Genomic DNA, 27,134 nt, shown 5'->3' on the forward strand with positions numbered 1-27,134 from the left:
CCCTGAGTTTCTTTCCTATGCTTAAGGGTCTTATGATTTATCTCCCTTTCTGATCTCATCTTGTGTTATTTTTCCCTCACTTCCTCTATGTTTTGTTTCTTAAATTCTACATGTGAGTGAAATCATATGATAATTATCTTTCTCTGAGTGACATATTTTACGTAGCATAAGACCCTCTAGTTCTATATACAACATTGCAAATGGCAAGATTCATTTTTTGATCTCTGACTGTATATATCTATCTGTATCTATACCTATTATCTATATCTCTATCTATCTATCTATATATATCTATTCATCTGTCAAAGGACATCTGGGTTCTTTCCATAGTTTGGCTGTTGTGGATATTGCTGCTATAAACATTGGGAAACATGTGCCCCTTCAGATCACTACATTTGTATCTTTTGGGTAAATACCTAGCAGTGCAATTGCTGTGTCCTAGGGTAGTTCTATTTTTAACATTTTGAGGAATGTCCCTACTGTTTTCCAGAGTGGCTGTACCAGCTTGCATTCTCACCAACAGCATAAGAGGGTTCCCTTCTCTCCACGCCTCACATCCTTGCAAACATATAGCATTTCTTGATCTGTTAATTTTAGCTATTCTGACTTATGTGAGCTGGTATCTTTTCGAAGTTTTGAAATTAATATTCAATAATCAATATTTCACTGGTGCCAAGTAATGTGGAGCATTTTCATGTGTCTATTGGCCATTTGTATGTATTCTTTGGAGAAATGTCTGTTCAAGGCTTCTGCCTATTTCTTGATTGGATTATGTGTTTTAGACTGTTGAGTTTAATAAGTTCTTTGTAGATTTTAGATACTAACCCTTTACCTGATAAAACTTTTGCAAATCCATTCTCCAAATCTGTAAGTTGTCTTTTGATTTTGTCAACTGTTTCCTTTGCTGTGTAGAAGTTTTTAATCTCAATGTCCCCTTTTGCCTTTGTTTCCTTATCTTTGGAGATGTGTATAGCAAAAAGCTGCTGTGTAGTGGAAGCAACCTAAAAGAGGTTGCTGTCTGTATTCTCCTCTAGGATTTTGATGGGTTCTTGTCTCACATTTAGATCTTTCATCCATTTTGAGTTTATTTTTGTGTGATGCAACAAAAAAGGTCCAGTTTCATTCTTCTGCACATGGCTGTCCAATTTTCCCAACACCATTTGTTGAAGACACTGTCCTTATTCCATTGGATATTCTTTCCTGCTTTGTCGAGTATTAGCTGACCATAGAGTTGAGGGGCCATTTCTGGGTTCCCTATTCTGTTCCATTTATCTATGTGTCTGTTGTGCCAGCACCACACTGTCTTGCTGATCATAGCTTTGTAGTACAACTTGAAGTCAGGCATTGTATTGCCCCTGGCTCTGGTTTTCTTTTTCAACATTACTTTACTTTGACTATTCGGGATCTTTTCTGGCTCCATACAAATTTTAGGATTTCTGTTCCAGCTTTGTGAAAAATGTTAATGGTATTTTGATAGGGATTGCATTGAATCTGTGGATTGCTCTGGGTAGCATAGATACTTTAACAATATTTATTCTTCCAATCATGGGCATGGAATATTTCTCCATTTCTTTGTGTCTTCCTCAATTTCTTTCATAAGTGTCTACAATTTTCAGAGTACAGATCCTTTACCTCTTTGTTTAGGTTTATTCCTAGGTATCTTATGGTTTTGGGTGCAAATGCACCTATCTATCCCTACACTATGGACTGTTTTTTCTTTAATCAAAACAGGACGTTGTACTTCGTCAAATGCTTTTTTTGCATCTATTGAGAGAATCATATGCATCTTGTCCTTTCTCTTAATGAAGTGTATCGCATTGATTGATTTGAGGATGTTGAACCACCCTTGCAGCCAAGGAATAAATTCCATTTGTCTGTGGTGAATAATCCTTTCAATGTACTGTTGGATCATACTAGCTAGTATCTTGCTCAGAATTTTTGCATCCATGTTCATCAGAGATATTGGTCTATAATTCTCCTTCTTAGTGAAGTTTTTGTCTGGTTTTGGGATCAAGGTATGCTTGTCTCATAGAATGAGTTTGTAAGTTTTCCTTCCATTTTTATTTTTTGGAGCTGTTTCAGAATAGGTATTAGTTCTTTAAATTCTTGGTAGAATTTCCCTGAGAAGCTATCCAGCCCTGGAATTTCATTTTTTGGGGAGATTTTAAATTACTGCTTCAATTTCTTTGCTGTTTAAAGGCCTGTTAATGTTTTATATTTCTTCCTGTTTCAGTTTTGGTAGTTTATAAGTTTCTAGGAATGAATCCACAAATGAATCCATTTGTTCCAGATTACCTAATTTTTTGGCATATAGTTGCTCATAATATGTTTTTCTTATTATTTGTATTTCTTTTGTGTTGTTTGTTATTTCTACTCTTTCTGTTTTTGTTTTTTTGTTTTTTTTTTCATTTCTCCTCTTTCATTCACGATTTTATTTATTTGAGTCTGGCTAGAAGTTTACTGATTCTTTCAAAGAACCAGTTCCTACTTTCATTGATCCATTGTTCTTTTAATTTATATTTCATTTATTTCTGTTCTAATCCTTATTAATTCTCTTCTTCTGCTTGGTTTAAGATTTATTTGCCATTCTTTCTCCAGCTCCTTTAGGTGTAAAGTTAGCTTCTGTATTGCAGACCTTTCTTATTTCTTGAGAAAGGCTTGCATTGCTATATACTTCCCTCTTAGAACAACTTTTGCTGCATCTCAAACGTTTTTAACCATTGTTTATTTTTTTCCATTTTCATTTGTTTCCATAATTTTTTAAACTTCTTTAATTTCCTGGTTGACCCATTCATTCTTTAACCTCCAAGTGTTTGAATTCCTTCCAAATTTCGTCTTGTGATTGAGTTCAAGTTTCAAAACATTATGGTCTAAAAATATGCATTGTATGATCTCAGGCCTTTGATACTACTTTAAACGAAATTTGTGACTCATTGTGTGGCATATTCTGGAGAATGTTCCATATGCATTCTAGAAGAATGTGTATCCTAAAGAATGTTTTATGATGAATTGCTCTGAATATATCTGTGAAGTCCATCTGGTCCAGTGTGTCATTCAAAGTTTTTATTTCCTTGTTGATCTCCTGATCTTTGAGTGGGGTGTTAAAGTCTCCTACTATTATGGTATTATTATCAATGTATTTCTTTAATTTAACTATTAATTGGTTTATATAATTGGATGCTCCCATTTAAGGGGCATAGATATTTACAATAGTTAGATCTTCTTGTTGGATGGACACTTTAGCTATGATATAGTGTCTTTCTTCATCTTTTATTGCACTCTTTGGTTTAAAATCTAATTTTTCTGAAATAAGGATTGCTATTGCAGCTTTCTTTTGATGGACATTGGCATGATAAATGGTTTTCCATCTCCTCACTTTTAACCTGGAGTTGTCTTTGGGTCTAAAATGAGTCTCTTATTGATAGCATATCAATGGGTCTTGCTTTTTTTTTTTTTTATCCAATCTACTACCCTGTATCTTTTGATTGGATCAGTTAGTCTGTTTACATTTAGAGTAACTATTGAAACTATGAATTTAATACCATTGTATTCCCTGTAAAGTCACTGTTTCTGGATATAGGCTCTTTCCTTTTCTGGTCTGTGTTGCTTTTAGACTCTCTCTTTACTTAAAGGATCCCCTTTAATATTTCTTACAAGGCTGTTATAGTGATCACAAATTGTTTTAGTTTCTGTTTGTTCTGGAAGCTCTTTAATCTCTCTTTCCTTTCTGAATGACAGCCTTGCTGGATAAAGTATTCTTAGATGCATATTTTTCTCATTTAGCCCTTGAATATATCATGCCAGTCTTTTCTCGTCTGCCAGGTCTCTGTGGATGGCTCTGCTGCCAGCCTTATATTTTTACCCTTGTAGATTAAAGACCTATTGCCTGAGCTGCTTTCAGGATTTTCTCTTTATCTCTGAAATTTGCAACCTTCGCTATTACCTGTCAAGATGTTGACCTAACTTTTTGAAGGGGGTTCTCTGTGCCTCCTTGACTTGAATTCCTATTTCCTTCCCCAGATTGGGGAATTTATCAGCTATAATTTACTCAAATATACCTTCTGCTTCCCTCTCTTTCTTTCTTCTTCTTTTAGAAGAAAACTGGATCCCGCAATTGTAAAGAAAGAAAAACTTACACATTTACAAAAATTAAATTATATGCAATGAAAAGATAGAATATAACTGTAAAAATGAAAATTCAACAAAACTTTTAAAAAAGAGTTGATAAAATGAGAAATTAGTTAAAAAGGAAAATATATTAAAACTGAAAGACTAAAGAATCATGAGGTAAAAAAAAAAAAAACATGAATTCTATATACCATTTTCCCCTCGTGCTGCAGTTTTGCAGTTTTGTGTGATCTGTAACCTTGGTGTTAGCCAGATGTTCCTGCGGTCTTTTGGGGGAGGGGCCTGATGTGCTGATTCTCAGGTGGCTTTGCCTGGTGGGAATTGCACCGCCCTTGTCAGGGGCCAGGTTCAGTGTAAATGGCTCAGGATTTCTCTTTGTGGCTTTTGTTCCCTGGAGGCTTTCCATACCACTTTAGGGGATTAAAATGAAAATGGCAGTCTCCCAATCTCCAGCTCTGGAGCTGAAAGATTGCACCCCCCAATATTCAGTGAGCCCTCACAGAAAAGCAATCACTCTTGTGTCCCTGGTTTCCATCCACACTCCATGTTCACACAGCCTGTAACCAAGCACTTTTATCTCAGGCTTGCGACCTGTTTTGAGTCTCCAAACTTTAAAGACTCTGGTGGTGTGCACCTGTGCCACTCCTCTTGAGGGATGATTAGGGGTCTTGCCATGGTTCTGCCCCTTGCTAGACCCCTGCTGAGAGTGGTCATCAGACCCTGCCACAATTTGTGGTTTATGGCAACACAGAGCTGAAAGCCCATTCCTGGGCTCTATGTTTGCAGCTAGCTTCCCTGCTCTAATCCTTGGGAGCTCGGCCACACTCAGACACCCGTGTTCTTTTTATGATCCCAGGGATCCTGAGACCACATTGTCCCTCCTAAGGTTCCACCTGCTCACCACCTGAGTGCCTTTCAGGCAGGAATGTCCCTCACTGGAGCAGACTTGTAAAGGTTTTGATTTTACACTCTGCTGCTATATCGCTTTCTGGTACCCCGCTTTTGGAGGTGCCTTCCCCTGCCTCCACCCATTTATCTTCCAATATATAGTCTGGGATTCACATTTCCACACCTCCTACTTTGCAAAAAGTGGTCGCTTTTCTCTCTGAAAAATTGCAACAATTCTTTCCTTAGATTTCTGGTTGAGTTCATAGGTGTTCAGAATGATTTGATAGCTATATAGCTGAATTCCAGATAAAACTAGGGTCCCCTACTCCTCCACCGTCTTCCTCCAAAATCTGTTACATTTCTATACACCAATAATGAGGCAGCAGATAAAGAAACCAAGGAATCGATCCCATTTGCAACTGCACCAAAAACTATGATACCTATGAATATATCTAACTGAAGAAGTAAAAGATCTCTGCACTTATGAAAGAAATTGAAGAGGACACAAATATGTGGAAAAATATTTCATGGTCATGGATTCAAAGAACAAACATTGTTAAAATGTCTACATTTTAGCATACATAAGAAATATACACATTGAATGCAATCCCTACCAAAATACCACCAACCTTTTTCACAGAACTAGAACAAATAAGCCTGTAATTTGTACAGAACCAGAAAAGACCTCAAATAGACAAATGATTGTGAAAAAGAAAAACAAAACTGGTGCTATCACGATTCTGGATTTCAAGCTATTTTATAAAGTTAGCCATCAAGACAGTATGGTACTGGCGTGTCTGGGTGGCTTAGTCAGTTAAGTGTGATGCCTTCAGCTCAGGTCATGATGCCAGGGTCCTGGGTTTGAGCCATACAATAGGCTCCCTTCTCAGTGGGGAGTCTGCTTCTGTAGGCTCTCTCCCTCTGCAGCTTCCCTTGCTTGTGCTCTCTCACTTTCTCTTTGTGTTAAATAAATAAATAAATAATAAATAAATAAATAAATAAAATCTTTTCTCTTAATAAAATCTTTTTAAAAAGAAGACAGTATGGTACAAAAACACACATAGATCAATGGAACAGAACAGAGAACCCAGAAATGGACCTTCAACTCTATGATCAACTAATCTTTAAACAAGTGGAAAGACTATCCAAAGGGAAAAAAGTCTCTTCAACAATGGTGTTGGAAAAACTGGGCAGCAACATGCAGAAGAATGAAACTGGATCACTTTCCTATGCCATAAAACAAAAATAAATTCAAAATGGATGAAATATCTAAATGTGAGACAGAATACCATCAAAATCCTAGAGAACACAGCCAGAAATCTCTTTGACCTCAGCCTTGCAACTTCTTATTAGCCGTATCACCTGAGGCAGGGGAATCTAAAGCAAAAATGAGTTATTGGGACTTAATCAAGATAAAAAGCTGTTGCACCACAAAGGAAACAATCAACAAAACTAAAAGGCAACCAACAGCTAGAAGATATTTGCAAATGACATATCTCTAAAGGGTTAGTACCCAAAACCTATAAAGGACTTCTCAAACTCAACAACCAAAAAAACATATAATCCAGTTAAGAAATGGGCAAAAGACAGAAATAGACACTTTTCCAAAGATCATATAAATGGCTAAGGGGCACTTGAAAAGATATTCAATGTCACTCATCATCAGGGAAATACCAAACCAAAACCATGATGATATACCACCTCACACCTGAGAGAATTGCTAAAATTAACAACCCAAGAAACAACAGGTATTAGAAAGGATGTGGAGAAAGGGGAACCTTCTTGCACTGTTGGTGGGAATGCAAACTGTATGGAGGTTCCTCAAAAAGTTAAAAACAGAACTACCCTAAGATCCAGTAATTGCACTACTAAGTATTTACCCAAACGATACAAAAATACTGATTCAAAGGGTTACATGCATCCTGATACTTATAGCAGCAATATCCACAATGGCCAAACTATGGAGAGAGAGCCCAAATACGTATTGTATGATGAATGGATAAATAAGATGTGATATATATACAATGGAATATTACTCAGGCATCAAAAAATGGAATCTTACCATTTGCAATGACATGAAAGGAAATAGAGAGTATTCTGCTAAGCAAAATGAATCAGTCAGAGAAAGACAAATATCATATGATTTCACTCATCTGTGGAATTTAAGAAAAACTGATGAACAGAAGGGAAAGGAAGGAAAAATAAAATAAGATGAAATCAGAGATGGAAACAAACCATAAGAGTTTCTATAGTTCCTATAGTTCCTTAACTATAAGAAACAAACTGAGAGTTGTTGGAGGGGAAATAGATGGGGGATGGGGTAATTAACTGGGTGATGGATGTTAGAGAGGGCACTTGATTAGTGTGCAAGTGATGCTACATGCAACTGATGAATCACTAAACTCCACCTCTGAAACTAATAATACACTCTATGTTATTTAATTAAATTTTAATTTTTTAAAGATTTTATTTATTTATTCATAAGAGACACAGAAAGAGAGAGAGAGAGGGGCAGAGACACAGGCAGAGAGAGAAGCAGGCTCCATACAGGGAGCCCAATGCAGGACTCGATCCTGGAACTCCAGGATCACACCCTGAGCTGAAGGCAGACGCTTAACCGCTGAGCCACCCAGTCATCTCTGTTATTTAATTTTAAATTTTACAAAAGAAAAAAGATAATTTTCAAATCCACAACCTAACCACTTATATTAAGACACTAAAAAAGGAAAAAAATCTAAACCTAAAGCAGGCAGAAGGAAAGCAACATACTGGGTAAAGTGCAAATTAATGAAATAAGGACAATCATCTGATGGTTTCACTCTTACGGAGAATATAAAAAATAGGGCAGATCATAGGGGAAGGAGAGAAAATGAGTGGAAAAAATCAGAGATGGTGGCAAAACATGAAGAGACTCCTAATTCTGGGAAACGAACAAGGGGTAGTGGAAGAGGAGGTGGGCGGGAGGATGGGGTGATTAGGTGACAGGCACTGAGTTGGGCGCTTGACGGGATGAACACTCAGTATTATATATTGAAAATAGAACTCCAATAAAAATATGCAAAAAAAGAAAAAAATAAGGAACAGTAAAATACAGAAAAATGAAAGATATTAAAAATGGATTCTTTGAATAGACCGACAAAATTGACAACCTTTAGTCAGATCAACCAAGATAGAAAAGAAGAGACTCAAGTTACTAGAATCAGATATGAAAGAGACACATTACTGCTAACTTTGCAGAAACAAAAATAAAAATAAATAAATACTATGAACAACTTCACAGCAACAAATGAGACAACTAAATACAATGGATATTTAGACATTTCTTCATTGAGAATATACAAATGTCAAAAGCACATATAAAGATGTTCAACATCAGTAATCATTAGGAAAATTCAAACCACTGTGAGATAACACCTCACATCTATTAAGATTAGCTATTATTTAAAAAAAAAAACAGAAAAGAACAAGCATTGGTTAGGATGTAGAGAAACTAGAATACTTGCACACTGCAGTTAATAATGAAAATTGGTGCAGACACTATGGAAACAGTATGACAGCTCTCCAAAAATTAAACATAAAATTACCATAAAATCTAACAATTCCACTTCTTGAAATATACTCAGAGTAATCAAATATAGGACTCCAAGAAATAGTTGTACAAACATTAAAGGACAAATATTGCATAATTCTCTTCTCAGGAATTATCCTGACCAGTCAAATTTATAGACAGACAGTACAATGGTAGTTTCCAGGGGCTGTGGGGAGGGATAATGTGGAGTTACATACAGGCTTTCAGTTTTGCACTGTGAAAAGGGTTCTGTGGATAGATGTGATGGCGGGAGCACAAAACTGTGAATGATTAATACCACTCCACTGTACACTGCAAAATATGTAAGATGGTAAATTACATGTTATGTGTATTTTACCATAGTTTTTTAAACTCTTAGAAGAAAACATAAAAATTTATTACCTTGGATTTAGCACAATAGTCTTAGATATGACACCAAAACTGTAAACAACACAACAACAGCAACAGATAAATTGGACTTCAACAAAATTAAACCTTTTGTGTTTCAAATGATGATAAAAAGAAAGTGAGGAAATGACCAACAGCTTGGGAGAAAATACTTCCAAGTTGTATTGAGGAACATATAAGAAACTTGTGTCCAGAATATATAAATAATCTACAGACCAATGATAAAAAGACAAAAGTTAACTTAAAAATGAATCTTTTTTTCCATTTTCCAGGACCTTATAAAAGAAATACAAGCAAATATTTCTCTGAGAAGATATACTAATAGCCAATAAGTACACGAAAAGATCAAGTATCATTAATTCTATTCATATGATGTGTTCAGAACAGAGAAATCATCTACAGATAAGGAAGATGATTAGTGGTTGCCTATATTGGTGAGAGGAGGTCTGACAGGTAGTAGAGGAGAATAACTAAAGGAAAGAAAGAAGAAGGAAGGAAGAAAGAAAGAAAAAAAGAAAGAAAGAAAAAAAGAAAAAGGAGGGAGGGAGAGATGGAAGAGAGAAGTGAGGAGAGGAAAGAAAAGAGATTTCGCAATAGGTTTTAAAGTATCTTTGTCAGATACAAGTGACAATTTATTACTAATATTGTTACTTATAAATTATATTTTTATTCCTGCACAAAATAGAATTGATATGCAATAGTTAAAAGCTTACATTCATAAAAAAAGCTTACATTCATTGAAGAGTTCGCCTGAGCAGTAGGTTCATCGTCTGTTGGAAACTGATATATCTGGATGCCATTACTAACCAATTCAGTCATTATTTTACACTTGAACTTCTGTAAATCATATTTAGAAATTGTATCTGCTTTGGCAATCAATGGTACAATGTTCACCTGTAAATAAGGGAGCAAACAAAATCCTACCATTGAGGATTTGTTGTTAATCTTGGAATTTTTACATCAAAACCTTACAAGCTCTGACAATAAATTTTTACAACTAGATAATCACTGGCTACTACTGTACCTTCCTCACAAAATGGCTTTCCAAGTACTGATTTTCATCAATACTTTTGAAGATTAACCTTTTGTTAGAATTCAGGTATAGAGGTTTCAAATTTCTTTTCTCAAGCTTTCTTACACTTTCAACAGATAGTCCAATTAATTCATTATCAATTTGATGTCTTATTAAACTGAGTGCTTTCATCAAAACTGTACCCTAAATTAATTTTGTCCTTCTACCTGCCATTCATTTGCATCCCTTTCTCCATAAATCCATGCCTTTGTAGATAGATTTGCTTGTGTTTTCCAAAGGCCACCTAAAAATAATAGACCCTTCTTTTGTTACCATACTCTGAAGGCTGACTACATGTATACATGTGTATAACACCTTGCTCACAAATATATCTGTAATTTGTAAAAAGGTATTATTTCTATATTGCATATTTGAGGTTGAAATTTTATTCATAAACTTTTTTCCTAGTTCTACAATATGATCACTCCTCTCTCCCTACATTTACATTTTAATAATTAAACTTTGTAGAAAAAAAATTTGCAAAATTCTAAGATACATTTTATTATTATTAAGATAAGTTATCTAATTAAATCATAGCTACATAATATCAAGTTTTGTGATATGGTAAGAATGCATAAAAATCAGCTCCAGGTGTATTGTTTTTGTTTTAGATTCTTCAAAGCAGATTTTAAAAAATCCTGTACAAATCTGGGGCTTCAATATAACACAGATGTTCAAATTTTTACCTAATTTTAGAATCTTAAATAATTCCTTCCACAATAAAAAGCATACAACTTCTAAGGTAGATTCAAATATCTTGGATTGTATTGCTGAGAAAGCTATCTTCTAATGATAGTAAAACCTTAACATATAATAAATGGAAAATTTCCATGTTAATAATTTAGATATTCAGACTTGAATGAAAGTCACTTATTGCAGAAGGGAACTGAGCAGCCTAGGAGAGAAGACAATAGACACACAAAATCACCATTGCCCACCCCATTGTTCCTGTATGTTCTTGTAAAAAAAAATTAACAATTTTCTATATCTGGAAATTGCTTCATGATAACAGCTACCCATAATATTAAAAATAAAACTGAGTGTCCCTGGCAATTGAATATACTAATAATCAAGAAATTGAGGCAGCTCTTGATTTTAACTAGAAGTCTAACTTCTTTTTAAAAACTTGGTGACATGTAACATTAAAATACAAAATTTCTTTCCAGTTTGAACCATATAGAGCAAAAGCCAAGACTTCTTTGATAAAAAGAAACCAGATTTTGTACTTTTTCTCTCTTTACCCTAATAAAGGATAAAAAAGAACTCATGGCATAAAAATTTCTTTCATATATATATTTACCCTCTACTGGAAAAAATATATTCATACATATTGCATTCTGAATCCTCTGTGATAGACCACTAACCAAGATCATGAAAACTTCATGTTTCACATAATCAGTGGTAACGGATAAATGTTAATGGGATTGCTTTATAGTGATGTAGAATGAATTCAATTTGAAAATTACAGATAAATTACCACAATCTCTGTTATCTTAAATCACAAAAAAACTGTAAATTTTTATCTTATTATTTTTTAACCTGTAGCTTATTTTCCTAATACCTAATTAAATTTTTCTGGAAAGCAAACTAAGGTTGAAGTTTATCAAATGCTATGGGCTGAATGTATCATCCCACCCCAGTGCCTATGTTGAGGCTCAAACCCCCAGTAGGAAACAGACATACAGACATCAGATATATGCAGAGGAAATACCATGTGAGAACACAGTGAGAAGGCAACCATCATTTTTTAAAAAAATAGGTTTTCAAAGAAAAAAATACCTTGGTGGTATTTTCATATTGGACTTCTACTTTCCATAACTGAGAAAATTAATTTCTGTTTAGACTACTAAGTCTGTGGTATGTTGCAATGCTATACTTTGGAAATTAAGAGAAGTGCTTTAAAGATTAATAGAAAAAATATATTTTAACATATAACATATAAATTCTTGTATTCAAATACCTTCAAGTTATACATTATCACAAAATAATTATCAAATCTTAATAGGCTGATGGACTTATCTAACACACCTTACTGTCAATGTTTTTCATTGTTAATAGATCAAGGGACTTCAGAGAATGTCCTGTAGGTGAAATGAAGTAAAGGCACACATGTATACGGGAATCATGGTAGTCAGTGAAGGAACGTTTAATTTTCAATTCTTCTTGAAGATAAGCCTCAAATTGAGCATCTACATAGTCAACTATAGGTTGGTAGCTGAAAAAAAAAAGATTATTTCAACAGATTAGCATGACAGATTAATAACACCTATACTCTGCCTTTTAACCATTTAATTAATATAATTAATATGGGGGAGCTTGGGATGATGGCAGAGTAGAAGGACACGGTTCACTGTATCCCATGTTTACAAATAGATATCACCCACATCCAAGTCAATAAATCAGAGAGTGATCCAAATGCTAGCAAAACAAATTCCATGACTTAATACACAAAAGAAGCTGCATCTGAATGTTTAGGAAGGTTAGAAAGGGGGAGGAAGACTGTTCATAAGAGGGAGGGACCTGCATGTGCAGAGAGGGGAGAGAAACAGATCCTTGTGCCAGGGAGTTCACACAGGGAAGACAAACCCATGTAGCTTTTGATTTTTAAAGCCAGAGGGGCTGAATTCTATGAGTTTGTATAACCAATGGGGCTTAGAACCTACCTGGAGCTTTAAATGCCCACTGACTTGACCCTGGGCAAGCCTAGAGGACTAGTGATAGCTGTATCATTCCCCTTAAAGAGACAGCAACCTGTGCATGGAGGTAACATAAAAAACGGTAGTTTAGGGATCCCTGTGTGGCTCAGCGGTTTAGCACCTGCCTTTGGCCCAGGGCGCGATCCTGGAGTCTGGGACGAGTCCCACATCAGGCTCCCAGCATGGAGCCTGCTTCTCCCTCCTCCTGTGTCCCTGTCTCTCTCTCTCTCTCTCTCTCTCTCAGAAATAAATAAATAAATAAATAAATAAATAAATAAATAAATAAATCTATCTTTAAAAATATGGTAGTTTACATAGTGCTGGGGGCAAACAGGAGACATATCCATTTATACTGATTTCAGAGCATGTTAGGACATGTCACTGAAAATGAAGGACCCGACAGGTGTCATTTTGCTCTCCCATTCCCCAGCATAAACACAGGGCCATCTGCAGGACCCTGGGTTGCACAAACAGTAGCTAACCAAATTGCTAGCAATGTGCCATGTCCACAAGTTTTCCTGAGGACCCCCACATTCCAAGCCTTCCAGCCTCAGCCCTGAGCTCAGGGAAAATTTTGTTAAGCTGCATATAATCCCTGCCCAGCTGCTGGGTGCACAGCCACCATTGCACACCTGAACCAGCATGCCCACCTATCACCACACACCATGCCCAGCAACCCACATCCTCTCACACTGAAGCCAAGACTCCCATTGCCTCAGCACTTCAAGGGATCCAGCATAAGACTAGTTGCACAAAGAAAATTTGGCTAAAACTACTGCCCTACCCCCAAGTTCTCCAGCAGGCACAACCCCTAAGAGTTGCCTTACCTGAGATCTACTAAGTACAGAGAACAAGCAGTGTCCACAACAGGCAAAGAGTCAGTGCAGGTGACTGAACTGAAAGGAAAAATGACTATGACACAAAAGCAGGATGTAAGCAACACACATAGGATACTCTACTCAAGTGCCAGGTTCCAGTGCACAGGGAACACTACACAGAACCTCCTCTTCATAAAGTCACTACTTTTAAGAGAAAAAGACATAGCTGACATTCTTAATGCACATAAACAGACACAAAGAAGCAGACAAAATGAGGAGACAGAGAAATTTATGTAAATTGGAAGAATAGGACAACCCAATCAAAGCAAAGCAGATAAAAGTAATATGCCTCATAGAAAATTTAAAGGAATGAGCATGAGGACTCACTGGAATTGAGAAAAGTGCAAGACATGAGTAAGAACCTTAACAAAGAAATAAGGAACAAACAGCAGAAAAGAAGAGCACAATAAACTAAATGATTGACAGAATGAAGAGCAGAAAGAAAAAGGCAGAGGAATGAATTAGTGACCTAGAAGATAGAGTAATGGAAGAAAGTCACCAAGCTGAACAAAAAAAAAAAGAATTATGCAAAAGAAGAATAGACTTATGGAACTCAGTGACTACACCAAATATAATATCATACATGGTACAGGACTCCCAGAAGAAGAAGAGAGAAAAGGAAGCAGAAAATTTATTTCAAGAAATAATAGCTGAGGGACACCCGGGTGGCTCAGTGGATGAGTGTCTGTCTTTGGCTCAGGTAATAATGCTGCAATCGAGTCCTGCATCAGGCTCCCTACAGGGGAGGCTGCTTCCCCCTCTGCCTATGTTTCTGCCTTTCTCTGTGTGTCCCTCATGAATAAATAAATAAAATCTTTAAAAAAGAGAGAAAGAAATAATATCTGAAAAATTCCTTAATCTGGAAGGGAAGCACAGATACCTAGATCCAGGAGGCACAGAGAACTGGATCAAAATCAACAAAAGCAGACCATCATGGACTACTGTGACACCATCATTTTTATCCCACCCATTGGTGCTGAAAGCCTTCAGGGAACAAAACACCACCACATAGTACAATACAGCCACTTACACAGAGTCATCCATCCTGGATGAAAAAAGGATAATATATCATAATAAGAGCATCTATCTAACAAGAAGATCTAACACATAAATATTTGTGATCCTAACTAAGGAAAACAAACCTAAAGAAATTCATTGATAATAATACAATAATAGTAGGGTACTTTAATGTTCCCTCACAGCAATGGACAGATCATTTAAGTAGAAGATTGACCAGGAAACAAAGACTTCAAATGACAGCCTGGACCAGATGGACTTCACAGATCCATTCAGACATTTAATCCTAAACCAGCAGATGCACATCCTTCTCAAGTGCATATGGAACACTCTTCAGAAGAGATAACGTATCAGGTCACAATCAGGACTCAGCCAGTACAAAATGTTTGAGATCATATGATACATATTTTCAGAACACAGCGCTTTAAAACTTGAAGCAACTATAGGAAAAACATGGAAGGACCATAAATACATGGAAGAGAATCCTACTAAGAATGGATGGGTCAACAAGAAACTAAGGAAGAATTTTTAAAATACATGGAAACAAATGGAAATGAAAACACAACATTTCAGAACATTTATGATGCAGCAAAGTGATCCTAAGATGGAAGCATATAGCAAAACTGGCCTTTCTCAAAAAGCAAGAAAAGTCTCAAATATATAACATAACATTACAGAGCAAATAAGGCCTAACTCCAGCAGGAGAAGAGAAATAACAAAGATTAGGGCAGAAATCAATGATCAGAAATCAAATCTATCAGAATTTTTTTGATCAGAAATAAAAAAATCAACGATTTAAAAAAAAAATCAAAAAAATTTTTAAAAAGCCAGTAAAACAGGTCAAGGAAAGTAGGGCTAGTTCCTTGAAATAATTGAGATAAATAAACCCCTAACCAGACTTTTCAAATAGAAAAGACCCAAAAATCAAAATCATGAATGAAAGAGGAGAAATCACAACCAATACTCAAGAATAAAACAATTCTGAGACAATATTATGAGCAACTCTATGCCAACAAATTTAGCAATCTGAAAGAAATGGATGCACTCCTAGAAACTTATAGACTACCAAAACGGAAACAGGAAGAAATAAAAAAACCTGAACAGACCCATAACCAGCAAAGAAAATGAAGCAGTCATCAAAAATCTCCCAACATATGAGTGAAACCATATAATGATTGTCCTCTGATTGACTCATACGGGGAATATTAGAAATAGTGAAAGGAATATAGGAGAAAGGAAGGAAAATGAGTGGGAAAAATTAGAGAGGGAGACAAAACATGAGAGACTCCTAACTCTAGGAAATGAACAAGGGGTAATGGAAGGGGAGGCAGGTGGGGGGATGGGGTGACTGGGTGATGGGCACTGAGGAGGGCACTTGATGGGATGAGCACTGGGTGTTATACTATATGATGGCAAATCGAACTCCAATAAAAAATACCCAAATAAAATAAAATAAAATAAAATAAAATAAAAAATATTTTTTAAAATCTCCCAACAAACAAGAGTCCAGGGCCAGATGGCATCTCAACAGAATTCTAATAAACATTTAAAGAAAAATTAGGACTCCTTCTTCTGAAGCTGCTTCAAAAAGTAGAAAAGGAGGGAAAACTTCCAAACTCAATCTATGAGGCCAGCATTACTTCGATCCCAAAATCTCACAAAGACTCCACCAAAAAGATTTACAGACCAATATTCCTGATGAATATAGATATAAATAATCTAACTAAGACACCAGCTAATACAATCCAATAATACATCAAAAGGATTATTCATGATGACCGAGTAGGATTAATTCTTGGGCTGTAAGGGTGGTTCAACATCCACATATCAATCAATGTGATGAACCACATTAATAAAAGAAAGGAGAAGAACCATATGATCCTCTAAGTAGATCTAGAAAAAGCATCTGACAAAATACAACATTCCTTCCTTTCTTGATAAAACCTCTGCAGTGTAGAGATAGAGGGAACATTCCTCAATATCATAAAATCCATATACAAAAAACCCACAGAAAATATCATCCTCAATGGGGAAAAGCTGAGAGCCATCCCCTAAGGCCAGGAACATGACACGGATGCCCAATCTCATCACTGTTATTCAACATAGTACTAGAAGTCCTAGCCTCAGCAATCAGACAACAAAAAGAAATAAAAGACATTCAGAAGAACAAAACTTCATAGATAACATGATACTCTGTTGAAAACCCAAAAGATTCTACCCCAAAATTGCTAGAACTCATACAAGAACTCAGCAAAGTTACAGGATATAAAATCAATGCAAAAAAATTAGTTGCATTTCTTTTGTTTTTTTAAATATTTTATTTATTGATGAGAGACAGAGAGGCAGAGACACAGGCAGAGGGAGAAGCAGGCTTCATGTGGGGAGCCCAGTGTGGGACTCGATCCTGGGACCCTGGGATCATGCCCCGAGCCAAAGGCAGGCACCCAACCGCTGAGCCACCCAGGTGTCCCAATTAATTGCGTTTCTATACAGTAACAGTGAGGTAGCAGAAAGAGAAATCAAGGAATCAATTCCATTTACAATTGCACCCAAAAGCATAAGATAACTAGGAATAAACCTAACCAAAGAGGTAAAGGATCTATACCTTAAAAACTACAGAACACTCATGAAAGAAATGGAGGAAAGCACAAAGATATGGAAAAACATTCCCTGTTCATGGATTGGAAGAGGCCATACCCAGAACAATCTACATATTCAGTGCAATCCCTAACAAAATACTATCAGCGTTTTTCATAGAGCCAGAACAAACAATCCTAACATTTGAACAGAACCAGATAAGACCCCAAATAGTCAAAGGAATGTTGAAAAAGAAATGCAAAACTGGAGGACATCATAATTCCAGACTTCAAGCTGTATTACAAAGCCATGATCATCAAGAGTGTGATACTGGCACAAAAACAGACACACAGATAAATGGAACAGAATAAAAAACCCAGAAATGGACCCTCAACGTTATGATCAACTAATCTTTGACAAAGGAGAAAAGAATATCCAATAGAAAAAGACATTCCCTTCAGCAAATGGTGTTGGAAAACCTGGACAGCCACATGCAGAAAAATTAAACTGGACCATCTTCAGGGACACATGGTGGCCCAATGGTGGAGCATCTGCCTTTGGCTCAGGTCATGACCCCAGGGTCCTGGTATTGAATCCTTCATCAGACTTCCCACAGGGAAGTCTCTTCTCCCTCTGTCTATGTCTCTGCCTTTCTCTGTCTCTCATGAATAAATAAATAAAATCTTTTAAAAATAATAAAATAAACAAGGTGACTTTCTATGTCATACACAGAAATAAATTTTAAATGGATGAAAGGGGCCTGTGGGTGGCTCAGTGGTTGAGTGTCTGCCTTCAGCTCAGGGCATGATCCTGGAGTCCCGGGATCGAATCCCACATTGGGCTCCCTGGGGAGTCTGCTTCTCCCTCTGCCTATGTCTCTGCCTCTGCTTCTCTTTCTGGGTCTCTCACAAATAAATAAAATTTTCAAAAATTAAATTAAATTAATTAAATTAAATTAAATTAAATTAAATAATAAAATAAAATAAAATAAAATAAAATAAAATAAAATAAAATAAAATAAAATAAAATGGATGAAAGACCTAACTGTGAATCCAGACAGGAATCCATCAAAATCCTAGAGGAGAACATAGGCAGCAACATCTTTGAACTTGGCTGCAGCAATTTCTTTCTAGGCATATCTCCAAAGGTAAGAAAAACAAAAGCAAAAATGAATTATTGGGACTTCATCAGGATAAGAAGCTATTGAACATAAATGAAACAATAAACCAAATTAAAGGCAGCCTATGAAATAGGAGAAGGTATTCATAAATGACATCCTATAAAGAACTAGAATTTAAAATCTTCAAAGAACTTATTCAATGCAACACCCCAAAAATAATCCAGTCAAGAAATGGACAAGACATGAACAGACATTTCTCCGAAGAAGACATACAAATGGCCAACAGACACATGAAAAAATGTTCAACATTACTTATCATTAGGGTAATACAAATCAAAACTGTAATGAGATACCACCTCATACCAGTCAGAATGGATAAAATTAACAAGTCAAGAAATAACAAATAATGACAAGGATGTGGAGAAAGGGGAACCCTCTTACACTATTGGTGGGAATGCAAACTGCTACAGCCAGTCTGGAAAATGGTATGGAGGTTCCTCAAGAAGTTAAAAATAGAGCTACCCTAGGACTTAATCTTCTTGAAAGTAAAGAGTATATAAATAAGATGATCTTGCATTATCTAGGTACTCATATGCAACAATAAATGTCCTTAAAAGAGATATAAAGGTAGCAGAGAAAGCTGTGTGAAGATAGAGGCAGAAGGGAGTGATATAGACACGGAAATATCAACAAAGATACTAAATTCCTTGAAATAAGAAAATCTTTTTTTATCAAAATAAGAAATCACTAACCTGGCTTCTTTGTTTATTTGATCACCATATCCCACAGTTCTCACAACAGTTAATTTCAACTGAACATTATTTTCTTGAAGTTCATATGTCTGAATTTTAAGTCCAACATTTGAGTAAAAATGCGAGGATTTTTTGTCTTTCAAATTAGTATTGAATAATGTGTCAATGAGTGTTGATTTTCCAATCCCAGTTTCTCCTGTAAAAAACATAGATACATTATCTAGGGGCATAAGATGGCTGAGAAGAAGTAACACTCTTAACTCTTAAAGTGGCTTAAAGGGTCTCAAATACATCAATGACTATAATGTCCTTTAAAGTATACATGCTTCTCTTGACTCAGTCATTAATATAATATAGAAAAATATATACATAAAGAGATATCAGATTTTGAAGAGCACTGAAACATTTAAAGAAAAAAGTCTAATATGACTAACATGATGGAAACAAACACAGATGAAAAGACACAGTCTTGAAGTAACAGCACCAGTGTTACACTACTTAAGATAAATTGAAATGAGCATTTGAGAAAATTAATAATTCAGAAGAGGAGTCAGGCACTTACCCACACACAGAATATTAAAAGAGAATCCTTGTTGGATAGATCGGTTCACCAATTGATGAGGCAAACATTCAAAACCAAAATGACCAAGCATTGTTAAGCAACGGACACTATCTCCTTTTTGCTTAAAAAAATAAAAATGAAAAGATATTAATTAGAATTAGTAATATCATTTGAAATACGATTTTAACATGTTGAAGAAATTACAGTTATCATTTGATTATCATAATTCAGACAATATTCAAATGAAGTAAATTTGTGAGCAAATAAGTCTTTTTTCCAGACACAAATTTTGCTTCAACTTAAAAAATAGTAAATAGAGAGGAAGAAGAGGAGGATGGTGGTGGAGTAGAAGGACCTAGGCTCATCTTGCTCATCTTGTCTCATCAATACAAATAGATAACTATGAAATCATCCTAAATATCTCCAGAAATCAATCTGAAGAATGACAGAACAAACTCCACAACTAAAGGGAGAGAACAGGCCATATCAAAGAAGACAGGAAATGTGGAGAAGTGGTAGAGGGGAGAAAAAGATCATAGGTGCTGCTGTAAGAAGAGAGCCAGAGCTGCAGGGAAGAATGAAAGAGGAGCACACAGGGGAACACACAAAGAGAATGTTTTGCAAAAGGTATGGGATTGGAAATCTAGAAGGGCTGAATTTCGTGAGTTCTTGCAACCAGTGGGGCTTAAAGCCTGCAGTTTTGAAGGTGGGCTGCCTTGGCTGGGATAGAGCACCAAGGGCACTGTGCTGCTCCTGGAGAGAGGGCAGGCAAACAACTCAGTAGTAGATCCCATGGAAATAGCACTCTGATCATTGCCTAGGGCACACAGGGGGCAGATTATTTACTCTTCTCCAAGTACAGACCAAAAAGGCATTGTTCACAGATGCATCTTGGGAACAAAAGATTTGCCTGGCAACATTTCCCTCATCTGTCAGTCAGCATAAACACAGAGCTGCTGGAAGCAGCACAGTGCCACCACTGGTTGTCTAAACTTGCTTGCACAAAGCCCCACCCCTTGCACACTGGTGGGAATACCCTTCCAAGTCAAACTTGCTTCAAGCACAATGTGGCAGGCTCCACCTACAGAAGACCAGCAGAAACCCTGCCCACACTATGTCTCCTGACCTGAAAGTTCTGCAGGACTTCAGTCCTAGTGGAAGTAGTATCAGGTCTCAGTCAACAAGCAGACCAGAGCACACTTAGTTAAAACCATTTTGGCCAGGGGTCAAGCACTGCCCACTGCAGGCAAGGAAAGCCTCTGCATACCACTGGTGTGAAGAATAGAGCAAAAGCAAATGCATGCAGCACAAACCAGAGGCACTCCCTGAAGCATCAGACCCTGGACACAGCATGACCCATTCAGGGGTCCTGAGAGTATCAGGACCAGGAAACATAATGGGCTTTTCTAACATACAAAATAAGGCAAACCTTAGATAAAATGTCAAATGGAGGAATTCATCCCAAGTGAAAGAACAAGATAAGTTCACAACCAGAGATCTAGCAAAGCAGATAGAAGTAACATGTCTGATGGAGAACTTAAAGCAAAAATCACAAGGATATTCTCTGGGCTTAAAAAAAAAGAATATAAGAGATCAGTGAGGCCTCACTGCAGAGAGAGAAGAGTAAAAAAAAAAGTCAGAGATGAAGAGTACAATAAATGAGATTGGAAACAGGCCTGATGCAATGTACAGTGGGCTGGAAGAAGTAGGGGAATTAATTAATGACATAGAAGACAAAGTAAGTAACAGAAATTAAAGAAGCTGAACAGCATAGAGAAAGCATTACACAAGAATAGACTTGCAGAACTCAATGACTCCATCAAATGTAATACCATGAATATTATAGGAGTCCTAGAAAAGAAGAGAGAGAAAGGGAGCAGAAATTTTATTTGAAGAAACAGTAACTGAAAATGTCCCTAATCTGAGGAAGAAAATAGACATCCAGATCCAGGAGGCACAGAGAACTCCCATCAAAATCAAGTAGAGCAGGCCAGTGGAGTTAAGATGACAGAGCAGTAGGGGACCCTAAGTTTCACTGGTCCATCGAATACAGCTAGGGAGTTAGCAAGTCATTCTGAAACATGTGAAATCAGATATCTGAGGAAAAAAATGTTGCCTTTCTATAAGCAGAAAAGCACCCACTTTTTTGGAAGGTAGGAGTTGTGGAGACTTAAATCCAGGAAGATATATCTGAAGATACGGTGAAAGGGAAGGAGCCTGCTTAAGGAGGCTTTCACAAAATATAACCAGCAGGGTGCAAAGTCAGAACTTTTAGAAGTCTGCTACAGTGGGAGATGTGCCTGCCTTAAGGTGCTCAGGTGGTGGAGTGGGGTGGAATCCCAGGTGTGACATCGTGGTCTTGGGATCTCCAGGGTCACAAAAAGAACAAGTGTGCCTGAGTGTGGCAGAGTTCTCACGCTTAGGAGAGGGGAAGCCCACTGAAAACAGTGAGTTTCTGCACCAGCTTTCTGCTCTGTGTTGCCATAAACTGTGAGCAGCTGAATGATTGAACAACTGCTTTCCACACAGGTGCCCAGCAAAAGGCAGAGGCATAGCAAGATCCCTTTGTCCCCTAGGAGAAATGGCATGGGTTGACGACCCAGGAGTCTATAAAATTTAGAAACCTGAAACTCAGTTGCATGCCTGAGGAAAAAAAAAAAAACAGTCACAGGCTGGGTGACCGCAAAGTTTGGATGAAAACCAAGGAGACAAGAGTGACTGACTGCTTTTCTGTGAGGACTCACTGAGGAGTGGGGCATGAGCTTCAGCTACAGAGCTAGAGAGCAGGCCACTGCCATCCACATGCTGCCCTTCAGTGTAGAGAGCTTTCAGGAGTGAAATAGCAACACATAATGCAATGCAGAGCTGCCTACATTAACCCCAGCCCCCTGGCAAGGGAGGGACCTTTCCACAAAGGCAAGGGCACCTGAGAATTAGGGCAACAGTCCATCCCCCTGAACATCAGCAGCAAGAACTGGCCAACACAATGTACTGAACACAGGGAGATGCAAACCTTAGGTTTTGGAGAAAACATAGCACTCATGTTTTTTTTTTTTATTCTTTAGTCTCTCAGTTTTTCAGTTATTTTTGTATTTTTCCAATTACTTTTTAATGATGAGTTTTGTTTTTACATATATGTTATCATTTTTATTTTTTTCTTTCCTTTCCATTCATTTTATTTTATTAATTTTTTTGGTATATTTTCTATTGGAGTTCGATATGCCAACATATAGTATAACACCCAGTGCTCATCCTGTCAGGTGCCAGCACAGAACCCATCACCAGGTCACCCAATGCTCCCACCCACCTTCCCTGCCACTACCCCTTGTTTGTTTCCTAGAGTTAGGAGTCTCTCATGGTTTGTCTCCCTCTCTGATATTTCACACTCAATTTCTCTCCTTTCCCCTTTAATCCCTTTTACTATTTCTTATATTCCCCATATGAGTGAAACCATATGATGATTGTCCTCTGATTGACTCCCTTCACTCAGCATAATACCCTCCAGTTCCAACCACGTCGAAGCAAATGGTGGGTATTTGTTGATTCTAATGGCTGAGTAATATTCCATTATATATATATATAGACCACATCTTATTTATTCATTCATGACACCAAGGCTCCTTCCACAGTTTGGCTATTCTGGACATTGCTGCTATAAACATTGGAGTGTAGGTGTCCTGGCATTTCACTACATCTGTATCTTTGGGGTAAATCCCCAGTAGTGCCTTTGATGGGTCGTAGGGCAGGTCTATTTTTACCTCTTTGAGGAACCGCCACACAGTTTTCCAGAGTGCTGCACCAGTTCACATTCCCACCAACGGTGCAGGAGGGTTCCCCTTTCTCCACATCCTCTCCAACGTTTGTGGTTTTCTGTCTTGTTAATTTTCCCCCTTCTCACACGTGTGAAGTGGTATCTCATTGTGGTTTTGATTTATATGGTAAGTGATGTGGAGCATCTTCTCATGTGCTTGTCGGCCATGTCTATGTCTTCCTTGGTGAAATTTCTGTTCATGTCTTTTACCCATTTCATGATTGGATTGCTTGTTTCTTGGGTGTTGAGTTTTAATAAGTTCTTTATAAATGTTGGATACTAGCCCTTTTTTGATCTGTCATTTGCAAATATCTTCTCCCATTCTATAGGATATCTTATAGTTTTGTTGACTATTTCTTTTGCTGTGCATAAGTTTTTTATCTTGATTAAGTCCCAATAGTTCATTTTTGCTTTTGTTTCCCTTGCCTTCATAGATATAAATTTGCTGTGGCCAAGTTCAAAAAGGGTGTTGCCTGTGTCTCCTCTAGGATTTTGATGGATTGTCTCACATTGAGATCTTTCATCCATTTTGAGTTTATCTTTGTGTCTGGTGGAAGAGAATGGTCTAGTTTCATTCTTCTGCATGTGGATGTCCAATTTTCCCAGCAACATTTATTGAAGAGACTGTCTTTTTTCCAGGGGATAGTCTTTCCTGCTTTGTCAAATATTAGTTGACCAAAGAGTTGAGGGGGTATTTCTGGGTTCTCTATTCTGTTCCATTGATTTATGTGTCTTTTTTTTTTTTTTTGTGCCAGTATCACACTGTCTTGATGACCACAGCTTTATAGTACAACCTGAAATCTGGCATTGTGATGCCCCCGGCTCTGGTTTTCTTTTTCAATATTCCCCAATTTGGGTCTTTTCTGATTCCATACAAATCTTAACATGATATGTTCCAACTCTCTGAAGAAAGTCCATGGTATTTTGATAGGGATTGCATTAAATGTGTAAATTGCCCTGGGTAGAATTGACATTTTCACAATATTAATTCTTCCAATCCATGAGCATGGAATATTTTTCCATCTCTTTGTGTCTTCCTCAATTTCTTTCAGAAGTGTTCTGTAGTTTTTTAGGGTACAGATCCTTTACCTCTTTGGTTAGGTTTATTCCTGGTATCGGTGCTTTTTGGTGCAATTGTAAGTGGGATTGATTCCTTATTTTCTCTTTCTTCAGTCTCATTGTTAGTGTATAGAAATGCCACTGATTTCTGGGCATTGACTTTGAATCCTGCCACACTGGCAAATAGCTGGATGAGTTCTAGCAATATTGGGGTGGAGTGGCCTGGGTTTTCTACATACACTTTCATGTCATTGGCAAGGAGGGAGAGTTTGACTTTTTTTTTTTTGCCAATTTGAATGCCTTTTATTTCTTTTTGTTGTCTGATTGCTGAGGCGAGGACTTCTAGTACTATGTTGAATAGCAGTGGTGAGAGTGGACATCCCTGTCTTGTTCCTGATCTTAGGGGAAAGGCTCCCAGCATTTTCCCATTGAGAATGATATTTGCTGTGGGCTTTTTGTAGATGGCTTTTAAGATGCTGAGGAATGTTCCCTCTACCCCTACACTCTGAAGAATTTTGAACAGGAATAGAAGCTGTACGGTATCCCTGGGTGGCTCAGTGGTTTAGCGCCTTCCGCCCAGGGCTTGATCCTGGAGTCCCGGGATCGGGTCCCACGTCGGGCTCCCAGCAGCATGGAGCCTGTTTCTCCCTCTGCCTGTGTGTGTCTCTGCTTCTATCTCTCTCAGTGTCTCTCATGAATAAATAAAATCTTTAAAAAAAAGGAATGGATGCTGTATTTGTCAAATGCTTTCTTTGCATCTATTGAGAGGATCATATGGGTCTCGTTTTTTCTCCTGTTGATATGATCTATCACATTGATTGTTTTATGACTGTTGAACCACACTTGATCCCAGGTATAAATCCCACTTGGTCATGGTGAATAAACTTCTTAAATGTACTGTTGGATCCTATTGGCTAATATCTTGTTGAGAATTTTTGCATCTATGTTCATCAGGGATCAATATCTACAATTCTCCATTTTGGTGGGGTCTTTGCCTGGTTTTGGAATTAAAGTGATGCTGGCCTCATAAAACAATTTGAAAGTATTCCATCCCCTTCTAGCTTTTGGAACAGCTTTAGTAGAATAGGTATTGTTTCTTCTTTAAACGTTTGATAGAATTCACCTGGGAAGCCAATTGGCCCTGGACTTTTGTGTCTTAGGAGGTTTTTGATGACTGCTTCAATTTCCTCCATGGTTATTGGCCTGTTCAGGTTTTCTATTTATTCCTGTTCCAGTTTTGGTAGTTTGTGGTTTTCCAGAAATGCATCCACTTCTTCTAGCTGCTCATAATATGTTTTTAAAATCATTTTTATTTCCTTGGTATAGGTTGTGTTCTCTCCTCTTTCATTCATGATTTCATTAATTTGAGTCTTTCTCTTTTCTTTTTAATAAGGCTGGTTATTGGTTTATCTATCTTATTAATTCTTTGAAAGAAAGAACCAACTCCTGGTTTTGTTGATCTGTTCTACAGTTCTGGTGTCTATTTTATTGAGTTCTGCTGAAATCTTTATTATCTCTCTTCTTCCTCTTGGTGAATGCTTTATTTGCTGCTCTCTCTCTCTAGTTCCTTTAGGTGTGATGTTAGCTTCTGTATTTGAGTTTTTTCCAATTTTTTTGAGGGATGCTTGTATTATAATCTATTTCCCTCTTAGGACTGCTTTTGCTGTATCCCAAAGATTTTGAATGGTTGCATCTTCATTTTCATTAGTTTCCATTAATCTTTTTATTTCTTCTCTAATTTCCTGGTTGACCGATTTGTCTTTTAGCAGGATTTTGTTTAACCACCATGTGTTTGAGACTCTTCCAAATGTCTTCTTGTGAGTGAGTTCTAGTTCCAAAGCATTGTGGTCTGAAAATATGCAGGGGACAGTCCCAGTCTTTTGGTATCGGTTGAGACCTGGTTGTGACCAAGTATGTGGTCTATCCTGGAGAAAGTACCATGTGCACTTGAAATGAATGTGTATTAGGTTACATTTGGATGCAAAGGTCTGTATATATCCATCTGGTCCAGTGTATCATTTAAAGCTCTTGTTTCTTTGGCGATGTTGCACTTAGAATACTTGTCATTTGCAGAAAGTGCCGTGCTTAAGTCTTTTACTATTAGTGTATTATTATCTAAGTATCTCTTTACATTGGTTATTAACTGATATTATTGGCAGCTCCCACATTACAGGCATAAATATTCATGATTGTTATGTCTCCTTGTTGGATAGACCCTTTAAGTATGACATTATGTCCCTCTTCATCTCTTACTACAGTCTTTAGTATAAACAATTTATCTGATATGAGGTTTGCTACTCCAGCGTTCCTTTGAGGACAATTTGAATGGTAAATGGTTCTCCACTCATTCATTTTCAGGCTGTAGGTGTCTTTAGGTCTAAAATTAATCTCCTGTAGACAGCAAAAAGATGGGTCTTGCTTTTTTACCCAGTCCAATACTCTGTCTTTTGATGGGTTCATTTAGCCCATTCACGTTCAGAGTAACTATTGAAAGATATGAATTTAGTGTCATTGTAATATCTACACAGTCCCTGTTTTTGTGGATTGTTTCCTTGGACTTCCTCTTTCTTTTACAGGGTCCCCTTTAATATTTCTTGC

General features: G+C 37.0%; 1 protein-coding gene across 1 annotated transcript in view; it reads right to left on the reverse strand.

Annotated features, from left to right (window-relative positions):
• Positions 1 to 27,134, reverse strand: part of SEPTIN14 (septin 14) — an 85,617-nt gene that overhangs the window by 36,951 nt on the left and 21,532 nt on the right. The window contains exons 3-6 of the mRNA XM_025986424.2: positions 19,667 to 19,787; positions 19,105 to 19,300; positions 12,093 to 12,279; positions 9,725 to 9,886 (exon numbers count right to left, since the gene is read on the reverse strand). Of these exons, the coding sequence (XP_025842209.2) occupies positions 9,725 to 9,886; positions 12,093 to 12,279; positions 19,105 to 19,300; positions 19,667 to 19,787 (666 nt within the window). The remainder of the gene's footprint in view (positions 1 to 9,724; positions 9,887 to 12,092; positions 12,280 to 19,104; positions 19,301 to 19,666; positions 19,788 to 27,134) is intronic.

This window comes from Vulpes vulpes, chromosome 5 (genome assembly GCF_048418805.1).
Source record: "Vulpes vulpes isolate BD-2025 chromosome 5, VulVul3, whole genome shotgun sequence".
NCBI lineage: Eukaryota > Metazoa > Chordata > Mammalia > Carnivora > Canidae > Vulpes > Vulpes vulpes.